General features: G+C 40.1%; 1 protein-coding gene and 1 long non-coding RNA gene across 4 annotated transcripts in view; one reads left to right on the top strand and one right to left on the bottom strand.

Moving 5' to 3' along the window:
- The window catches only part of BVES (blood vessel epicardial substance), a 37,468-nt gene extending 31,502 nt beyond the window's left edge, over positions 1-5,966 (bottom strand). The window contains exons 1-2 of one of the 3 annotated variants that reach the window (XM_049654072.1): positions 5,769-5,966; positions 1,764-1,999 (exon numbers count right to left, since the gene is read on the bottom strand). In XM_049654072.1, coding sequence (XP_049510029.1) covers positions 1,764-1,989 — 226 coding nt within the window. In that variant the 5' untranslated portion in view covers positions 1,990-1,999; positions 5,769-5,966. Of the gene's footprint in view, positions 1-1,763; positions 5,509-5,768 lie in introns of those variants that run through there. The other 2 variants (XM_049654071.1, XM_049654073.1) reach the window with 2 other exon arrangements.
- A 230-nt stretch (positions 5,967-6,196) lies between these two features.
- Positions 6,197-13,849, top strand: LOC125938744 (uncharacterized). Its single transcript, XR_007462800.1, has 2 exons — positions 6,197-6,742; positions 13,453-13,849. It is a non-coding gene; the product is annotated as an uncharacterized LOC125938744 (long non-coding RNA).
- The last annotated feature ends 7,487 nt before the right edge of the window (positions 13,850-21,336 follow it).

The raw sequence follows: 21,336 nt of genomic DNA on the forward strand, positions 1-21,336 counted from the left end.
GGAAGCATAATGCTTCAGCTGACTGGGAACATGAGGATCTGAATTACAGTCCTGGGTTAGCCACGTTCTCTCCATTTTAATTTAGGATGAGTCAGTTAACTTCTCCAGGTCTCTTTGTTTATTAAGTGTCGGACTAGATGATCTCCTTGGCCGTCCACCTCTAGAACTGTGTCTTAAAATTTATAATTAGCTTTTGCCTTTTTTGCAGGGTGTGGTTTGGTTTTGTTTTTCATTCAACACTCTGCAATGCCTGCTGCAATCCCTGCCTTACTCAGAGGTTACAGCCACAGAAGCCCACAGGCCACCTTCTGGCTTCCCTTCCAGCCTCTTATTTTATCTATCTATCTATCTATCATCTACCTACTTTGAGTGTAGTTGACACATAATGTTACATTAGTTTCAGGCGTATAACATAGTGGTTCAACACGTTTACACCTATATATGTTATGCTGTGCTCACCATAAGTGTAGCTGCCATCTGTTGCCACACAGCATTATTACAGTATCACTGACGATATTCCCTATGCCTTTTATTCCCATAACTTATCCATTCCATAACTGGAAGCCTGTCTCTTGTTTCTAGGCTTTACTTTGACCATTCCTTGTAATTTTTCACGTATTTCAGGCATAATGAGCTACTCTCCACTCCCCCTAAATATGATGAACTTCCCTCTCTTCTGTGCCTTTTCCTGGATACCACACACACTCACACTCAGAGAAATCCTGTTCATCTTCCAAAAGCCAGCTCCAATGTCATCTCCACAGTGTGACCTTGCTCCACCTTCCTGCTGAGGCTGTCACCCTCTCCGTTTCTCCCTGGCACTGGGTGCACATGTGCATCACAGCCTCCAACACCTCACACGTGACTGTCCATCTGTGTCTCCCAGCCCCCCAAAAGTATCTTTTTCAAAAATGGACACTGCCTTCTTCAGTCTTTACCTGACACATTACAGGTGCTCAAAAATGCATCTGAATAAAAGAATCATCAAGGAAATAATCACATAGAGAGTAATTTGTCAAAAATCACTGCCTGAAATAATAAATTCAATTGTTCTGGTATTTTGATGTGAATCTGTTTAACCTGTTTCAGCAGGATTATTGGAGCTCCCTCAAAAGTTTTATTTGAACTATTGTGTCTAGGAAACTGCTTTTGTTTCCAGTGTTGCATTACAGGTAATATGTAAAAGCCTATTCAAATAATAGTGCTTACGACTGGATAGTACTTACTATGTCCCAGGCCTGTTATAAGTCAAATATCACACACACACACACACACACACACACACACACACACACACTCTTACACACACACACACACACACACACACACACACTCGTTTAATTCTTCCAACAACTCTAGGGGGTAGTATTATTTTTACCCTTATTTGGCACATGGGAAACTGAGGAGTAGAAAGGTTTAAACACCTGCCCTAGTTACACAGTTAGCAAGTGGTGGAATCAGGATTTGAATTACGCAGTCTGCTCCAAAGTCCACACTCCTATATACAAATGGGTTTTTTGATACCTGGAAAATCTAACAACATAGAAAACATACATGGTCTTATATAAAATAAATATGGAAAGATATGGCATGTAAAGGCCTACCTTGCAAGTTACCTGATACACGTACTGCTTATTTGCTGACAAAGATTTATATTTCTGGTATGCTACAGACCTGACAAGGAACAGTCTGAAGTCCCCAACACTGAGCCCATCTGATGCCAGTTATAGAGAACTTAAATACATCTCAGTCAGGTATCTTACCTATAGTTAACATCCCCCTAAGAAGTATCATATGAAGATGAAGACTAGTTGGAATAACCAACCCAATTGTGAAAAAAATATTTGCTACATGAAAAACTAGATGATGTATCTCTCTCCAGTTTTCACATATGGTCTCATTGGAAGGCACGGGTATGACACTTTCTAACTCAGGTGTAAAACCTATTGCAGTTGATTCTGTCAATGGGCTTGACTCGGTATAATTCATCTTGAAAACTCTGTAAAAACAAAGAAACAAAAGGACAATCATAAAAAATGGCAGCTGTATCTTACTACCCCTATAGGTATTATATCAAAATTATTTCTGTGAACTAAATATTGGTAAATAGACTTCTTTGGTACTTATGAATTAAAGCCAGGTTTGAACCCCACCAGTCACACACTAAGTATATCCATTTCTTTATCTGTTAAATGATGATAATACCTCATTTAACTTTCTACTAAGATGAAATGAAATATATAAAATATTTAGCATAGTGCACAACTATTCACTGATATGTATATCTGTATATAGACATACATGGTGGGGAGAGAGGAATGAGGAATTAATTTGTCTAAAAGGCAATCACCAATATTCATAAACCATAGCAATTACAAAGTTTTCTATCACATTCCCACTATGACACTGATTCTGAACACAGAAAAGGTAAATGGAAAAACTGATTTTTTAAATAGTTTCCAAAAAATTAACACTCTCATATCTTTTATTTGAAGGCTTAGGATATTGAGGAGGCTCTGTTTTTAACTGTCATTAAGTCATTATATCATACACATATACATTCCATATTATCCTATATGCACATAATAAATACATTACTAATCACTTATACATACACAGATATAACATTTACTCCTTTCATCGTCCAGTTTAAGTCTCTACTTTCTTTCCCATAAAAACTCTACTTGATAGCACATCACAAATTAAAAAGTAGTAAACTTCTGGTTTACTTCTATGTAGGAGAGGTAATGAACATTCTTTCAACTATTTAATGTAAAAATCTATAGCAAATACATTTCAAAGAGTATACATTTTACACATGCTTACATAAACCTTAACACAAAGTGGCACTATTTCCTGACTAAATTACCTGTCCTCCTTCTCTGGTACTTAAAAAACTTTACCTATTATTAGTTATACAAATTGGTCCCTGACAAAAACCATGTAGGTTTACAGATTATATTAATTATCCTGTTTCAGAAATAGAGTTCCAAATGGGAACCAAAAATATCTTTAACTTTCATTCTAATGATAAGTATTTCTTTCCAAAATAAGGTCATATAATTAGCCATACATTTCCAATCATTTTTTTTTTATCATACCAAAGTACAGGTTTTAGGTGGTAGAATAATTAATTGGTATAGGTTGGGCATTCTGAAAGGATGTTATTAGACAAATCTGAAGGAATTCTACATTCGTTAAGATGATAAAAAAACATACATGCATTACAAACTATGAATGAAATGATCAAGTCAATTAAAGATCTCTTCATACAATTCTGACATAGTTCAAAAATATAAGAGAAATAGTTGACTTAGATGTTGATTTTCTGCAAAAAGGAAAGAAACCACAAAAATCCAACTACTTTCCAAATGTTTGAATCAACAAAAATATAAGTCTATTGGGGGCATGATTATTTGAATAATTCCATTTATATGACGTTTGCTTTTAAGACCAAATCAGAATTAATCCTATAATTTCTGCAGGAGGGAGAATGAAATTAAAGGTCCTCTATCACTCATAAGCTAGTGTCAAGGTCTGCTTATGCATTAGCATTACCTAAACTAATAACCACATTTCTTTTTTTTTTTTTTTTAATGTTTTTTCATTTTTGAGAGACTGAGAGACAGAGCACAAGCGGGGGAGGGGCAGAGAGAGAGGGAGACACAGAATCCGAAGCAGGCTCCAGGCTCTGAGCTGTCAGCACAGACCCTGACATGGGGCTGGAACCCACAAACTGTGAGATCATGACCTGAGCCAAAGTCAGATGCTCAACCAACTAAGCCACCCAGGCGCCCCTAATAAGTACATTTCTATGGCTTCCACCTCCATTGTCCTATTTGCTTTTCTAACTACCCTGTGCTCTCTCTGAGGCAGGGGTGTTGTCATATTCATCTATGTATACCCAAGGCCTAGATTCTGTAGAGAATGCCAGAGCTGAAAGCCATACAGAAGGGACACAAACATGACAAACACTTTTAGAAATCATTTTCAGTCTCCCCAAACCTTAGAAGTAAAGACAGGAAAGTGTCCAGTGTTCCTGGGACTAAGAGAGTCAGGTTCTATACCAAAAGCCCTGGGGAGCCACAGAAGTCAGGGGAAAGTCATTTCCGCTGCTTGGGTCTGCCTCTTCCTGGGAACAGAGGCGGCTGGACTAGATGGACTTTGAAACACTTTCAAGTTTTAATAGCCTGAGGCTCTAATACACATTTATATAATAAGTTAGTTAAGACATATTCCCCCTCATATCCACCCAATTATACCTGTAATGCCAACTAGCTCAATTTCAGGCTTTTAAAAGTTCTTCAGGTGGCAATAAAAGTACCAACTTCTGCTCCAAGAGCAATAATAGGAAAACTATGATCCACTGATGCAAGAATCAGAAAAATAACAGGAATTTTTAAAAGGTGGGATCACCCGACAACATATTTTGATGCTCCACACCTTATTTAAAGTGTATATTTTTAAATTTTCTGTATGTATTATAGCTTATAGAATAACATTGTATAATACATTTATTATATAATTTATTTGTGCATTTATCTTTACATCAATTTTGAAATGCCAGTTACCTGTTGTCAATAATATTGATTAGACCTTACTGGTTTCAGCTTCTTTTGATCACTTTTAATGGATTTAAGTCGTTAACACTGAACTAGCCTTCTACAGACAATGAGTCTAAGGAGGAAGGCTAGACTGGTAAATTGGTAAACGTTCAGATAAATTTTGACTGAGTCAAGAGAAGTCTTCTTTCTTCTATTAGTTCTTCAGAGTCTAATTCCCTTAATTACCTGCTCTGGTAAAGTCCTGTTGTTCTATTGATTTTCAATAGCTACGTGTCTGCAGTATTAAACAGCTAAATGGTGAAACTAACATTAATCCTTCACCAAACTACAAAAATGAAAAAGATAGCAGCAATGAACAAAAGTCGTGCTGGCAGATTTAATCCATTCTGTAAATCGAACCGAACCTTTGCACATTTTCGGAATGGCAAAGGGCATTAACGCTGCCAAGGGTCTTTTCGCACATATTCTTGGGTTAAGGCAAGCAGTTTCTGGGACGTGTCTGGCCAATAACACGTTCCCCAAAGCCTCAGAAACGAGGGCGCTGGTGGGTGGCGAGATTCACGGGTTCCCCAGCCATCGGTTCTCCCCAGGGAACCCGCTCACCTCGCTCAGTGTCTACTGTTCTCCTTGACCCGAACTCCGGGGCCACGCGGGGTGTTCAGTGAGCACCGCGCCCCACCTGGCCCTCCCAGCGCCCGGCCAGGGCAGGCCACACGGTGCGCCCGGCTGCCCGCAGCCTCCGCGTGAGAGCGGCGGCCCTACAGCGGGCGAGGACGAGTCGTAGTGGGTTAGGGGCCCGGAGCCCCGGAAGTCCAGCGGGGAGCGGAGATGCCCAGCTCACCAAGGGCTTGCCCGGGCCAGAGCGCGGGAACCGGCACCGGAAGGGGCTCGTGCGCCAGGGGACGCTGGCGCTGCCAGACCCATGTTGCAGCAGCTGGCACCTGAGGGTCTGTGGCCGTGAACCCCAGACGGGGGAGAAGGGCCGTTTCCGAGACCAGGGAACCCCACGAGGGCCCGGCCGGGGAGAGGGCGGGGCTCCTGGCGGCCGGGCTGGAAAACCCGAGCGCCGCGGGGGCTGACAAAGTTCCTCCCAGTGGAGCAGGGATCCAACTTTCGCTTCCCGATTTAGCCCCGGGAGCTCGAGGCTGCAAATATCCGGGCGCGCGGGGGGAGCCGGCGGCAGCTACGCCTCCCGCTCCTTACCTGGCTCGTCCCTGGCACCGAACCTGGGCGGCGCTGGCCAAAGTTTGGGGCGACAGCGGCAGGGCGCGGGGGACGGCGACGCGGCGGCTCGACGGGCGCCCGAGGCGACAGCCTCGGCAGATCGCGGGTCCGGAGCCTCCTTGGCCGGTGCCGGGTCCCCGCGCCGGCAGCGGCTTTGACTAAAATAGGCATCGCGACGGTGGCTGCCCGGGCTGGGGCCGCACCGCGCACGCGCCCGCCGCCCCGGCGCCCCCCGGCGGGCGGAGCCCGGGGCCTCGGCCCGACTCCCCACCGGGCTGCTCCAGTTCCACCGCCGTCTGCACCGCCGTGCTCAGTTTGAAACACCCGCTTATTTCTTTCCCCGTTTCCTCTCTACTTCTCGATTCTGTCCTTGTTTGGGCATCACTGTGGAGGGGGGCGGGGGGCGGGCAGCATCTTAGGACCAGCGGCGTTGGTGGCTCTTCTCCTTAGGGATAACTCGTGAACTCGAGCAGTAGGATCCCAGCAGGGAGAGAAATCAGGATAAAAATGAGAACTAGAATTTCATTCCCATCCAGGTCGAACGACCCACACGCATAACTCCTTTCTGGGACACTCGCTCGCATCTCAGCACCGGCAGGAAGGGCCGGGAGAGCGCGCAACTCCGCGTCTGAGCCTCGCGGTGGAGGCTGGCGGGTTGGCTCACACGGACGCAGGACACCGCCCTCCGGGACCCGGGTCGGAGCAAGCCAGCCTTGTTGCTGCGGGGACCACGCGGGAGAGACTTTTGACACAAGCCACGTTTGGTTTCAAAGAAAAGAGGGTACTTACCTGAAATTTGCACTCCCATGGCGGTGCAAGGCCCTCCGCTCAAAGCGGAGCTCCACCCGAATTTGACAAGTGAAGTTGGTAGACTTGGGACCATAAACTGGAAAACAAGATATGAAAGTATGCTCCAATCAATCTTTACTGTTCATAGAGGACAACCATTTGGGGTAAGAAATGCAGGGCAAATTAATGAAGAGTTGGCATGGGGGAGGGGGTGGAAGACAAAAGAGGACCGTTAGGTAGACCTTCAGCTTCCACCCCAAGTGTCCCATGTTGGGACAGAATTTGTGCCGATTATTAGAGTAGGAGGCCGTTCATGCGTGCCAGACATGATCTAAATATGAAAAAGAACACAGGTACATTATAAGGTAAGTACCTGGAGTGCCAAATCTCTCCAGTGACGAAGCAGGGCAACATAGTGTCCAAGAACGTGGGTCCCAGTGCTGGACAGGCCGGGTTTGAAACCTGCCTCTACCACCAGCTGGCTGTGTGATCTTGGAAAGTTGCTTAACTTTTCTGTGCTTCAGTTTCCTTTTTTTGCACCATGGGGATGGTGATGATGATGATGACAGTGATGATTGCACCTGTATCTCATCGGGGGCTTTGAGGACTAAATGACTTAATATGTGTAGAAGGCTCAGAATGGTATGTGGTACACAGTGAGTTCTACCTATATGAATATACATTATACTGATAAAGCTCCTCTAGCAGGTCTGAAATTTGTTATAACTCTACAAGATTAATTTTCAAGGCTACTTCCTCAGAGTCTGTTTCTTTCTAGATGCTCTGCCAGCCATTTCGTAGCTACGACTGAATACATTTTAAGGTGTAGATACAATAATAATTGTGCACAAAGATTCTGCATGGATATGCATTGGAGGATGGCTTATAATAAAGAACACTGGGAATAACCTAAACTCTAATCATATGGAACTAAGTAAATTATAGAACATCCAAACAATCTTGTTCTCAGCAGCCTAATAATAATAATAATAATAATAATTTGTAGAGGGGTGACTGGCTGGCTCAGTCAGTAGAGCCTGAAATTCTTGATCTTGAGATCATGAGTTTTAGCCCCATGTTGGGTATGGAGACTACTTAAAAATTTTTTGTAGAAATATTAGAAATATAATAATGTCAACTAGTTATATAGAACAGAGGTTGGCAAACTGTGGTCTAAATGCCCAGCCCACTGTCCAGTTTTGTACAGCCCATGAGCTAAAATGACTTTTACATTTTTAACAGTCAAGGCAAAATTAAAAGAAAAATATATCATGATGTGTGAAAATTTTGTGGAATTCAAAGTCAATGTCCGTAGAGTTTACTCGGAAACCAGCCATCCTCATTCATTTATGGCTGCTTTTGTGCTACAAAGGCAGCATTAAGGAGTTGCAACAGAAACTATATGACTCTGCAAAGCCTAAAATAGTTACTTTCTATTTCTTTATTGAAAGAAATATTGTCTCTTGATAAAGAGCATACTTTTGTGCCAGGCACGGTTATAAGTGGTTTAGGTATATTAAGTCATTGTATCCTCATAATGGACCCTCTGAAGAAATAGTTGCTATTATGATCTCCATTTTATAGATGGGAAACTGAGGTAACAGAGAGGCAGAGTGGTTTGCACAGGGTCACACAGCTAAGGAGAAGCTGAGCCAGGATATCAACCAGGCAGACTAGTTCCAGAGCAATCACACTTTTGTTCAATAGCTACAAGTTTCTGCCACCTTCTATATCTAGCTACACTGCTTCCCATGGAAAGATGTTGGATAGAAAAAGGCTAAGTTACAAGAGTATGTAGAATATTACAAGGCATCCATGATGATAAACCCTAAAATGCTTTCATTCCTTACCTCACAGTAGTTAGGTTGTAAGTGATTTTTCATTGTTTTCTCCTTTCTTCCCTTCCTTCCTCTCTCCTTCTTCTTCTTCCAACTCCTCCCACTCCTCCTCCTGCTTCTCCTTCTGCTAAATTTTCCTCAATGACTATTATATGGTACTTTTATAATACTTTAAAAACATATTTATTAAAATAGTAGAGCCCACGTTCTGCCTTTTGCAGATGGGAAGGCCAGACTCCAGGTATGGTTATGGAGTCATCTGCTATAGGGCACACTCATTCCTTACCTTGCACAATAAAATGCATTTAGATCATATAAATATTGTATATTTATAATGTATATATGTATATAAATATATATTTATATATACATTTATATAAATGTATAAATGTATAATGTATATAAAATGCATTTATATCATATAAATATTGTATATTTTTATGAAAAGAGTGGTGGATTCAAAATCATAAGACTTGAGAACTGGCATTTGATAGAGTCTGTGTTTTTTCTGAGTATGTGTTCCACAGAAAGAGGAGACTGAACGAAACCTAAGACCCTCACTATAACCCATCTAAGGATTAAAACATGATTTTATATTTAAGTTTCTTTAAAAATTTTTCAATGTTTATTTTTGAGAGAGATAGAGAGCACAAGCAGGGGAGGTACAGAGAGGGAGACACAGAATCTGAAGCAGGCTCCAGGCTCTGAGCTGTCAGCACAGAGCCCCATGCAGGGCTTGAACTCATGAACAGTGAGATCATGACCTCAGCCAAAGTCGGCTGCTTAACCGACTGAGCCACCCAGGTGCCCCTGTGTAAGTTTCTTATCACTAACATATGAATACTAGTTCTATAGAATTTAAAATAAGAATTCTAGGCACAAAAGTTGGTTTGGGGAATTCCTTTTAGGCTCCCTGGTGTCTTCATGCTGTGGAGAAAGGTCAGATTGAAAGATTCTGAGCACTATTCGAAAACTGATATGATGCAAGGAAGTAGCTTGCACAGAAGTATGGAAGGAAAAGCACACAAGGCATAAGTATATGTATATGTATACTGTCTTCTCTGCCAAAACTCTGGCTAACACAGCTTAAATTGACATAATTGTTTCTCCGTTTATTTCTCTATGGGCATCCTAGTCTGCTTTTACTATTTGGACAAAGCCTCGATGAGATATCAAAATTCAGACAGAATAACTTTTGTGAAAATAAAACAAGACCGGAGGGAGTCACTGGTTTTAGAAGTGCATAGCCTTATCTTTCATATCCATGTCTGCCATGGTTGACATCAGTGTAGACTTTCTTATTGTATGGAGACCATTGCTCCTTCTGTCAGGTCTCGAGGCAGACAGTTCTGATCAAACATGGATTATTAAACAAAGACTCAATTATATTCTTTCTATACCTAAGTTCCTCTCATTAAATGTTGCATTAACCTTTTCATTGATCAGTTTGACAACCAACCTGATTGACTTTTAAAATTTCTTTCTTTAAAAAAATTAATAAAAAACTTTTAATAATTAATAGACTTTGTTTTGTTAGAGCAGTTTTAGTTTTACAGGTGATTGAGCAGGTGGTATAGAAATTTTCTATATACCCCCTTCTCCCTTGCTCACAGTTTCTCCTGTTATTAACATCTTGCACTAGTGTGATACATTTGTCACAATTAGAGAACCAATATTGATACATTACTATTAACAAACTTTACATTACGATTGTTGTATAGTCCTGCGGGTTTTGCCAAGTGTATGATATCATGTATACACCTGTGACATAATAAGAAATATGTATTTGGGGTTTTTTTTCCTAGTTCCTCATACAACGCTTCTAAAACCCTTATATGTAACATCCTGAGACCTAAGGGTTTTAGGGGCATCTTTTGTTCTAATATTTAGTCTTTGACCCTCAATTCCTGACATAGCACTTCTGAAACCTTTGTGATTTCCTGAGGGATGGGGATGATAAGACCATCTTATACAGAGCTCCTAGATCCCTTGGAATATCCCTTGGAATATCCCGGGTGAGAGGAGCATCTTTTGTGCTAATGAAATGACTCTGGGTAGACTCCTGCATAGCTTCTGGATGGGACCTGGTCACCAGCAAGACCCAAGCCCTAATTAAAAGCTTAGAACTTCAACCCCACCCTCCATCCCCTGGGAAAGGGAGAGGGACAGGAGACTGAATGAATGATTGATCTTGCCTACATGATGAAGCCTCCATAAAAATCCCTAAACTAAGGTGTTTGGAGAACTTCCAGGTTGGTGAGCATATCCACATACTGGAAGGGTGATGTACCATAATGCCACAGGGACAAAAGCTCCTGCACTCAGGAACCTTCTGGACTTACCCTGTATACCTCCTCATCTGGTTTTTCATTTATATATTTTATTATATCCTTTATAATATACCAGTAAATGTGTTTCCCTGCATTCTGTGAGTCATTATAGCAGATTATCAAACTTGAGGACAAGGTCATGGGAACCCCAATTTATAGCCACACCAAATAGATTTGTGACCCTGGGGCTCACTGCTTGTGACTGGCATCTGAAATAAAGAGATATTCTTGTGGAACTGAGACCTTAACCTGTGGGAACTGCACTAACTCTGGGTAGTCAGTGTCAGAATTGAATTGTAGGACACCCTTTTGATGTCTAGAGAGTTGGAGAAATGGTTGGTGTGGGGAACACCCATTCCCCACCCCCCCACACACACTTGGTGTCTAGTGTTGAGTAGAAGAAATAGACTTTCCTTTAGTAATGTCATGAACTCACCATTACAGTATCATACCAAATAGTTTCACTGCTCTCCTGTGCTCTAACTATTCATTGCTCTCTTTCCTCTCCTCCCTAACTCCTGGCAACCTTTGGTATTCTTTACTGTCTCTATAGTTTTGCCTTTTCCAAAATGTCATATAGCTGGCATCATACAGAATATTGACTTTTCAGACTGGCTTCTTTCACTAAGATATATGCATTTAAGGTTCCTCCATGGTTTTTTTTAAGTCTTAATAGCTCATTTTTAAAGTCACTGAATAATATTCCATAGGATGGATGTACCACAGTTTATCCATTCACCATTTTATGAGTATATGGTTTCTTTCAGATTTTGGCAATTATGAATAAATCAGGGCACCTGGGTGGCTCAGTGGATCAAGTGTCTGACTTTTGATTTCGGTTCAGGTCATGATCTCATGGTTCATGAGTTCAAGCCCAGCATTGGGCTCTGCACTGACAGTGTGGAGCCTGCTTGGGATTCTGTCTCTCCGTCTCTGCCCTTCCCCTGCTCATGCTCACTCGCTCTCTCTCCAAATAAATGAATAAACTTAAAAACATTTTAAATTAGTAATGTCTGCTATAAACATTTGTGTGCAGGTTTTTGAGTGGACAAGTTTACAACTCATTTTGGTAGATATCAAGGAGTGCAATTGCTAGATTGCATAGTAAGACTATGTTAGCTTTATATGAAATTGCCAAATTGCCTTCCAAAGTGGCTGTGCCATTTTCCATTCCCACCAGCAATGAATGAGAGATCTTGCTGTTTCACATTCTTGCTAGCATTTGGTATTATCACAGTTTTTTATTTTAGTCATTTTAATGGGTATTTTTTTTTTTTTTTACTTTTTAAACTGACTCAGTTGATTAATTTGTTCAAAATTAATAACCAAACCAGTTATGCACTGAACAGGTGTTTTATATCCTGGCTAAATAGAAAACAAAAAACATGCCAAAGCGAAGGGATATGGTCTTTCATATTATTGTAGCATTGTTGCATGCCAAAGCTCACAGTCTTAAGAAATGGTTAAAACAGTGTCTAAGTATTTCTAAATTCATGGAGAAGCTCCATAAAAAGAAGTTGGATCACATTTGATTCATCAAAAAATGAGCTTTTACCCCAAAAGTAAAACTCCTAAATGAAAAGTGACCCAGAACTTTAAGAAGACAGTGAACTGTGAAGGCAGTCAAAAGCGGTGGGGGCAGGGATTGGAATTTTGGAACCAGCAGCTGGATTCGAACCATGGTTTTATATTTAATAAGCTGGGTGAATTCAAATCATTTATTAAACTTTTCTGAGCCTCAATTACTTGTCTATAAACCCAGGAAAATGATTCTTAGTTGACAGGATTATCTTGACCTTTAGAGACCATGTTTTTGAAAAATGTCTGACATCAAGTTTTTGGTAGCTTAATTGTACATTTTTTCCTATCCCCCTGATAGTGCTCTGCACATGGAACAGGTTCAATAAAAATTATTAGAATTTCAATCATCGAAATTCCCTAGCCTGATGAAATAATTGAAATGTCCCATGAACACATGAAATAGCTAAGAGGTAGTTTTATATTTTTGCCTGTTTTAAGTAGATGGAATATAGCACACATACAAGACTGACGTTTCAAACAAAATTTGTAAACTGCAAGACTTTGGCACATGCTAAAATTGCCGGTGGTTTGGGGTTTCCCTGGAGTAGCCAGAAATGAGATATTGGCTTCAAAAGCAAACTCATGAAATATGCAGTAGTATAGATTCTAGAAACCGGGCACTTGGCAGAACTAAGTTACAGTAATTTACCATCGTGGGGTTGGCAGAAACATGCATACAGTGACTGTAATGTCAAAAACTAGAGGCCTGACATTCCTTCCGTCTATTCTTCCTCACATCACTTTCCTTTTAAACTAGAAGAGTTGCATTTGTGAATTATTTGCTTTAAATATTAACAGCAACAAATAAAGGCCCTAGATGAAACATGTCATAGGATTTCCTAATCTTTTGGGAAGTTATTTCAAAGAGAATGAATTTATTATAAGGAGCTAAGTGTAACAGAATCATGGTTTTTTAAAAAGTGTGAAAAAATGATCAGAGAAGTAGTTCTGAATTCACAATCGATTCCCAAAGAAACCTCAAACCAGGGCCCAGGTTGGCTTCTGAAAACAAAACTGGGCCTTGGGCCTGGGCAGATACCCCAGAAGAGCAGTTTCAGAAGACTGGTTCCAACCACCGTGATGACCGCTCTTGTGTTTTGTTCTTTCCCTTTTGGGACTTTCTAGAAATTCACAGACCATTGAACCTTGTCTCTGAATTCCCAGTTCAGCACCTCTACTTTTAGAGAAGAGAAACACAACTCTGAAGAGGACACTTTGAAAGGTACTGTTTTTTGTGGTGTGTAAATAACTTCTTTATGAGAGGCATTTGGTGGTTATAAAGGAAAAGTTGCTAATGATAGAAAAATAATTTCTGGGGGTGCCTGGGTGGCTCACTCGGTTAAGCGTCTGACTTCGGCTCAGGTCATGATCTCATGGTTCATGAGTTTGAGACCCACTTCGGCTCTGTGCTGACACCTCAGAGCCTGGAGCCTGCTTTGGAGTCTGTGTCTCCCTCTCTCTCTGCCCCTCCCCTGCTCACGCTCTGTCTCTCAAAAATAAATAAATGTTAAAAAAAAAAAAAAAAACTTAAAAAAATAACTTCTGGCAACTCTTGATAACAATGTCATTCGTGGTATAGGTAACATTTTGATGGACAGTGAAGCCATGCCTGACTTTTAATCTATATCTGGTGAAAGCGAAACTTCAGTCATAGAGTTTCTACTGAGCAGTATCATTCTGTTATGTGATTAATCCTCAAAAAGGGCTAGTTTTGGAGGCAAATGTGAGGTCCAATAATAGCCAGCCTGGTAATTGACATCAGCTAGAAACAAAACCCAGAACAACACATTATGAAGATGGAATAATAAAATAAAGTTGGGAATAATGACCCTGCCATCCGGCATTAATTGATGTGCAAAAGCACTCAGAGTTCTCGGGAGAAAAGAATCATATAAATGCAAATTATTATTATTACTACTACTTAAATTGTTGTCATCAATTCATGAAAATAAGACACTTCCTGAGTTTCATGCATATATAAAACCTAATAAAATATTTGTGAGCCCACTACCAGCAGTTTTATCATTTGGCATAAAAAATGGTAAACAACATGAAATATATGTTTAGTCCAAGATCAAAGATATTCGGTACAATCTAGAACCACACGAAATGATTACGATGGTATTTGACTTGAAATCTACAGAGACCCTCACACACTTCCATGGGAGAAAAGGTCGTGCTTTGACAAGGTAAGGATTTTAGAGTCACTGTGTCTCTGAAGTATGGGAAGGATAGAAATACTTTGGATAAGCACATTTTCTGACAGAACACCAATTTGGTTTACACACCATGTACAAAACTATTCTTATGCGGTTGTAATGCATGCCACCACAAAGGGATTTCTTAATATTTTTTTTACATCAACGGCACTGTTTCAAGCTCTCTGAAGAGAAGTATAATGAATATATTATAAGCTCAGAAAATGGCATCTAAAAGCAACAAAGCATCTCAAAGTGACTCAGGAAATCTTGCAGATTACTTCATATAACTGTTTTAATCAACAAATAAAACTTCAGTACCTAGAAAATTTATGTTGAATAGGGAAAAAAATCTAGTAGAAAATATTGCTATTAATGACCATTAGAAGATGCCATATGATGAAATCATTAAAAATGCCTTGGAATTTGGTACTTACATTATTAATGATTAATGTGTGGGTATGTGATTCTCATGTGTTTCAAAGTGAAATTACAGAAACGTTATTCTCCAGAGCAGTTAGTCTCTATCTCTGTTATGGCTTTTGTTGCTTGCTATCTTTTGCCTATCTATGTACAAGTTATTTCTTTCTTCTAAGTTGTAAATTTCTGGAGGGTACGAAGTGTGTCTGATTAATCTTTCACATCTCCATGGTACTCAGCACGTGATTTCCATGTACTTGGAACTCAGTAATTATTGGTTGATGGAATAATTGAGTGCATTTGTTTCAAGTACTATTATTCTCCAATAGAGGAAAGACTAAATATTTTTAAATGTTGATATTTGGAGCACTTGGATGGCTCAGTTGGTTAAAGCGTCCAACTTCAGCATGGGTCATGATCTCATGGTTTGTGAGTTTGAGCCCCACATCAGGCTCTGTGCTGACAATTCAGAGCCTGGAGCCTGCTTCAGATTCTGTTTTCCTTTCTCTGCCCCTCTCCTGCTTGTGCTCTTTCTCTCTCTCAAAAATAAACATTAAAATTTTATTAATTTTGTTTTATAACTTAAGTTATTATGAATGGGGAAAATAACAGAAGAAATATATACCAATATGTTAATAGAAGTTGTGTTGGAGTCATGGAATTATTGTCTTTTTTTCCCATTCCAATTTATTTATAATATGGTCACATTATTTTTCTAATAAAAGGCATAAATAACCACAAAATGACGCTTAATGTTCTACTAGACTAGATCACTTTATTAGAATTATGGTGACCTCTCTGCCATAATAATGACACTTCATTCCCCTGCCCACCCTCATACTCCCCCCTCTGCTACCTTCCTCTCCTCCGCCTTCCCGTCTAGCTGCTTTATGACGGAACAGGAACAAGTTGGAAAAGATAGGTTTGGAAAGAGGGAGAGATGGTGGCTTAACCCTGAGATGTATTCATTCATTCATTTAGAAACACTGAATGGTTTAATGGTGAAAATTGCCTGGGGTCAGGGTGCATTGGAGGAAGAAGGCAGAGACATCAATGTCAGAGGCAGGGGCAGGACCAGCCATACTCTTGGGCCCATCAGCCCAGAGTCCTAGAGACCAAGGGGCCAAGTAACATTGCAGTCCGTCCAGAGAGGACTCAGAAGGCAGAGAGAGGCTAAACATGCTCCTGCTCTGCCGGGGTGCCTTGTAAGCTTGCTTCTGCACCTAGAGCAAGGAGAGAAGCAAAAAGGCCGATGGAATTATTTTAAATGACTGTTTAAAATGGGAAGAAACTACTTTTAAGGGTCAGGATCAAGAATTTACTGCCATCACGGGGAAGAGGGTATGAGAACAGGATGAAGTCAATAACAGGATAAAAGAAAGGTGTGTTGGGGCTCTTGGGTGGCTCAGTTGGTTAAGCGTCTGACTTTGGCTCAGGTCATGATCTCACCGTTCATGAGTTCAAGCCCTGCATGGGACTCCGTGCTGACAGGTCAGAGACTGGAGCCTGCTTAGGATTCTGTGTCTCCTTCTCTCTACCCTTCCTCTGCTGGCTCTCGGTCTCTCTCTCAAAAATATATAAACATTAAAAAAATAAATAAAATAAAGGTATGTTTTGCACATGTCTGATCAATGTTTTCTCATTTTATATCTGCTGCATATTTTATTCATTAAAAATAATTTCATGAACACTTAATGGTTTTTACACAGGAAAAGTATAATTAGAATAAAAGTTTGGAAACTGGCTTCAAGAGTGGTCAGAGGAGCTCAAACTATACAAACTCTGTTTTTGAGAAACGTGAAATACAAAAACTGTTATCTTATTTAATGGAATTACTCTTAGGGGACACAATAATCCTTTGCATGTTTCTAACACCAAGAGTCTCTAAGCTAAATCAGCTTGCAGATTTTCAACCCATAGAGTGATCTTGGAACCTGAAAACTAATAACCGTGCATGGCTCAAACTCCCTTCAACAATATCAGCGGGAAGAATGTGGCTTTGAAATCATGTAAAGATATGATAGTTCTGTATCATGCAGGAAAAAAATGACATGTAGGAAAAAATGATATTATTACAGGTCTTTAATTTTATTTCTTGAGAAAACTTGATGGCACTGCATAGTTGAAGTCCAGTTGGCAGGGGGACTCAGTGTTAAAATTCAGATATGGATTCAGGGACAGATGCAATTACTTTCCTTCTACTCAACAAATATTTACAAAGCAACCACCATGTGCAGGCATGGTTCCTAAACAGATATAGACCAGTGGGGGAGTTTGTAAAGAAAATTCTTTTTTCTCAGAAAAATAGATATTGTGCTCATCCATTGGCTAAACTTTTATCTCAGATGAACCAATTTATAGCCCATAGTTATACCCTGTTCTTCAGAAACGTCCACCAGAAAATATCTTTTGTATCTTAGGGACCGTACTGGCTACTATTTGAAGATGCTTCATTTTACAGAGTTTCACTGTACATAAAGTTTTATTCCATCTTAGAAAAGAGAGAGTGAAACAGCACTACAAGGGGACACTAAATGAATTTACCTGTAAGTTGGGGAGCTGGTGCATCAAGCCTTCTCAGTAAATTTCTGGTGAGATCTCAAATGAGACGTGGAAATATCTGAAGTGATATTGGACAGATTCAAAATTGCAAAGAATTTATTTTAAACTGCATCAAAGAATGTTGGCCATGCTCTTTCATTACATAAACATATAGCCATTTTAATAGAGTTATATTTAATTACACATTTTACTTGTAAACCACATTTAGCTCAAGCTAGTTGCTGATGTTTCTGAAGAAGAAAGGTTCATGTTTAGGTAACATTCCCTGGACTATCACCAACAAATACAGCAGATGTGTAACTAGCATTTTGGCTTTGACTTTTCTTTCAGTTCAGATTGGGGGCATTTTAGTTGTCTTCAAATCACTCAGCGCCATTGGTCAGTGTAGCATGACAAATGCAAGGACACTGATTTGGAAGAACTGGCTTAAGTTGAGTGTCACCATTTACTGTGATTCAGCCTCTCTGCTCTTTATCCGTAAAGTGGGATTCTCCCAAGAAACAAGCAAATGAAATCATATGTAGGCATGCTGTGTAAACTATGAAGTGTTAAACCAATGTAAGATATTGTTTTGTAATTGTATAATTTGGGAGATAATTTTATATTTAATGAAAGTGGCAATCACAAGTTAGAGGGTTCAAAATTTCTTGTGTTATATCAAGTGGAGCTGAAATCCTACCATAAAATTATATAAAAACAAATAGTTTTGGAATCCAATAAATAAAGATACATTTATTAAGATCACTAATGGCTGAATTGAAATAGAGTAATGGGAAAAATTATACTTCAAGACACAAATGATCAGTTCTTCAGGGAGGAAAAAAATTCCCTGTCAATCTTTAATTGCCAGCAGATTTTAAAACTAGTCAAATTTAGCATAATAATAAAGCTTCAAATTACGTTGAAACCATGCTGATGTTATATGCAAATGCACAATCCAGCATTGGAATGATGGTAATACTCACAGTGAGATGACTGTAGGAGCTAAAGTAATATTTTGGTCTTGCCACATCTTTTCATTATTGTAAGATTTTTTTGAACCTGAAATAATATGCAGTTCTATCAAATTAAACCTATATTTTATTATCTATAGGATACTGGTGTTTATTTGTAGTTTTTATTGTTATATACATATTGAAATTTTGGTAGAATGAAGAAAAATAATGGAATTGGGCCCACTGATGGCCCACAGTTTAGTAAGCTGTCATTTCCTAAAAAATATTAATTTGGGAACACCATTTCAGAAAGATAATTTCTTCTATAACCATATGTAGTGTAACAGTGTGGAACCCAGTTGGTACAATCCAATACCACATGTATATTTATGCCCTTGGTCAAACCAGGAGTCTCAACTATATGATGTATAATGTATTTCTCTTACAATAATTTGTACTGTCTGCTTGGTATGTTTTTCTTATGGCTCTTGCCAGCTTAGCTGGGGGATTCCACTTCGTAACTATTCTGTCAAATCAATTCTGTCCTTCTGCTTCTGTGCAGTGTAACAAAATGACATCCAGAGCTTATCCAGATGAGCAGAGAGCAACTGAATTGCCTTCTGCTCCTTTGTTGAAGAAGAGAGAAAATTCTTCAACCAGTAAGTGCTGAGAGCGCATCATACTATGCTTTATGGTAGATTAATTACAGCACCATGAGTTCCTAGGGGGTGCAGAGTCCAGGGCAAATCATATGGGTGCTTTTGTACAAAGGTCAAATCAAGTTCAGACGAGGAGCTCTCGGGGATAACGAGAAGCCTCCAAATATCCAGTTGAAGTGAAGGCTGTACAAACTGGGAACTTTTTGGCGACTGAGATGAAGGTGTTCGTGGGCTCATTTTAAGCCCCTTCTTTACCCCCTCAGGCTACTTCTCAGGGTCCTTCCTGACCACAAAATTTAGGACAGAAAATCCCAGCCACCCTAGTTCCTTTAGGTCACAGGGACAACCCCTGCCCAGGGCAAGTTTCATGGGCACACAAAGGGCGTCAGACTTGCAAAAGCCCTGCACTTGGTTCACTGGTCTACTTTCTCGGTCTTAAAATTCTTAATACTATACATATACAAATCTCATGTACAAAGCCATAAAGCATTTTTAACATAAGAAAACAACCAGTTCCTCATCTTATTGTTCTTTTACCAGTGATAAATGAATCAGAGGAATTTAAGGCTGGAAACAATTAGGCCGAGATTACAATGAGCCCAATTTTTAATAGAAATTAAAATTTAAATGCACTGTGATATTGCACTTCAGGGGTACTTTTTTTTTTTCTTTATATCTCTGGCTTCTTCTTTCCATCTTTGCTGATCAGAGGATTTTGAGATAGTAAAATGTGCTTGCTAAACTTTCCAAACCAAACATATGGAGTATCTACATAGAGGTTACTCTAGAGTTTTTGATATTTTATTGTTGCTGAAGTGAGAACAACAGAGTGCAAACCAAGATATTGGATAATAGGTTATCTGTTCCTACCGAGGAGGCTGGTTCCAGCCTGACACACAAGTGTAAAGATGGTGAGGTTCATCTCTGTACCTCCTCTTTCAACATCCCTTTATCCTGTTCTGTTTGTATTCCTTTCTCCTCATCCTCAACATGGTTAGATTTCTGGATAACTCATTTGTAAATTCTTCTCCCTTCACCAACACGATTTGAGCCAAAAATTTACATCCCATTTCTGTGTGGCTTTGTTCCCAGTGGACTTTCATGGTTAGATAGCATTCTGATAATTAACCCCTGCTAAGTTATCTAGCTGGTACTAACTTAAGGTGTGGATTCTCCTTGGGGAGCTCTGGACTTTAATATCTGAGAGCCTTCAGTTGTACCTAGCAGAGGGCGGCCATTGTGTTTGCTTGTGTGATGGCTGCCCATGATGGCTGTGCATTCTGGGAGGCAGAACCCCTCTGACTATTCTTTCAGCTCATGCTGGACTTAATGAGCTCAGTAGCTCATCCAGACTAATGATTCAGACCTTGTCACATCATCACACTTAAGGCAGATGCTAATGTACAGAAAAGTAATGTACTTTACATAACCCCAAATACTTCTTCCCTCACCCTCCTTGCTGACTTTGCCTCCTAGGTCACTGAGAACGTAGAAGTAATTATGAGAGAACTCTCACAAGCTCCCAGTACAGCTCTCACTTGCCAGCAACTGTGCTCCCACTTATTTTCTGCCTGCTCTCCTTCCTAATGGTTGATTGTCCATGTTCCTATTTAAGGTCACTGGATCCTATTATCACTCACCTGTTCAAGGTCATCCCTCCAGCAATTTACCCCTCTTTTCTGGACCAGGCCCATCAGCTTACAAATATACTATTATTTCTCTTATGTTAAAAACAACAACAACAAAACGTCCTCTTTCTTGACCCCACTTCCTGCTCAGGAAGTTTCTACTTTCTGTCACATCAGAACAGCTTGAAAAGCTTACTTATACTTGCTCTTCCCACTTCTTGCCTCTCATTTCCCCTCAACCTACTTTAGTCGAGTGTTTGTTCCCAATCACTCCACTAAAATTGTTCCTGTCATGTTCACCAGTGACCTCCATGCTGCTCAACCCCGGGGTTTATTCTCAGCCTTCATATCACCTGACCTGTCAGCCACATTTGAGACAGTTCACTGCTCCCTTTTCCTTGAACACTTTCTTCACTTGGCTTCCAGGCCCCCACGCTCCTGATTTTCTTCCTACCTCAGTAGCTGCTCCTTCTCGTGTCTTTTGCTGCTTCTTCCCCATATCCCTGTCCTCTGAACAATGGAGCACTCCAAGGAAAGGTCCTCCAACATTTTTTCTTCTGAATCTACACTTAGTCCCTTGGCCATCTCATCTACTTTCATGGCTTCA

Source organism: Panthera uncia (assembly GCF_023721935.1).
Source record: "Panthera uncia isolate 11264 chromosome B2 unlocalized genomic scaffold, Puncia_PCG_1.0 HiC_scaffold_24, whole genome shotgun sequence".
Classification (NCBI taxonomy): Eukaryota; Metazoa; Chordata; class Mammalia; order Carnivora; family Felidae; genus Panthera; species Panthera uncia.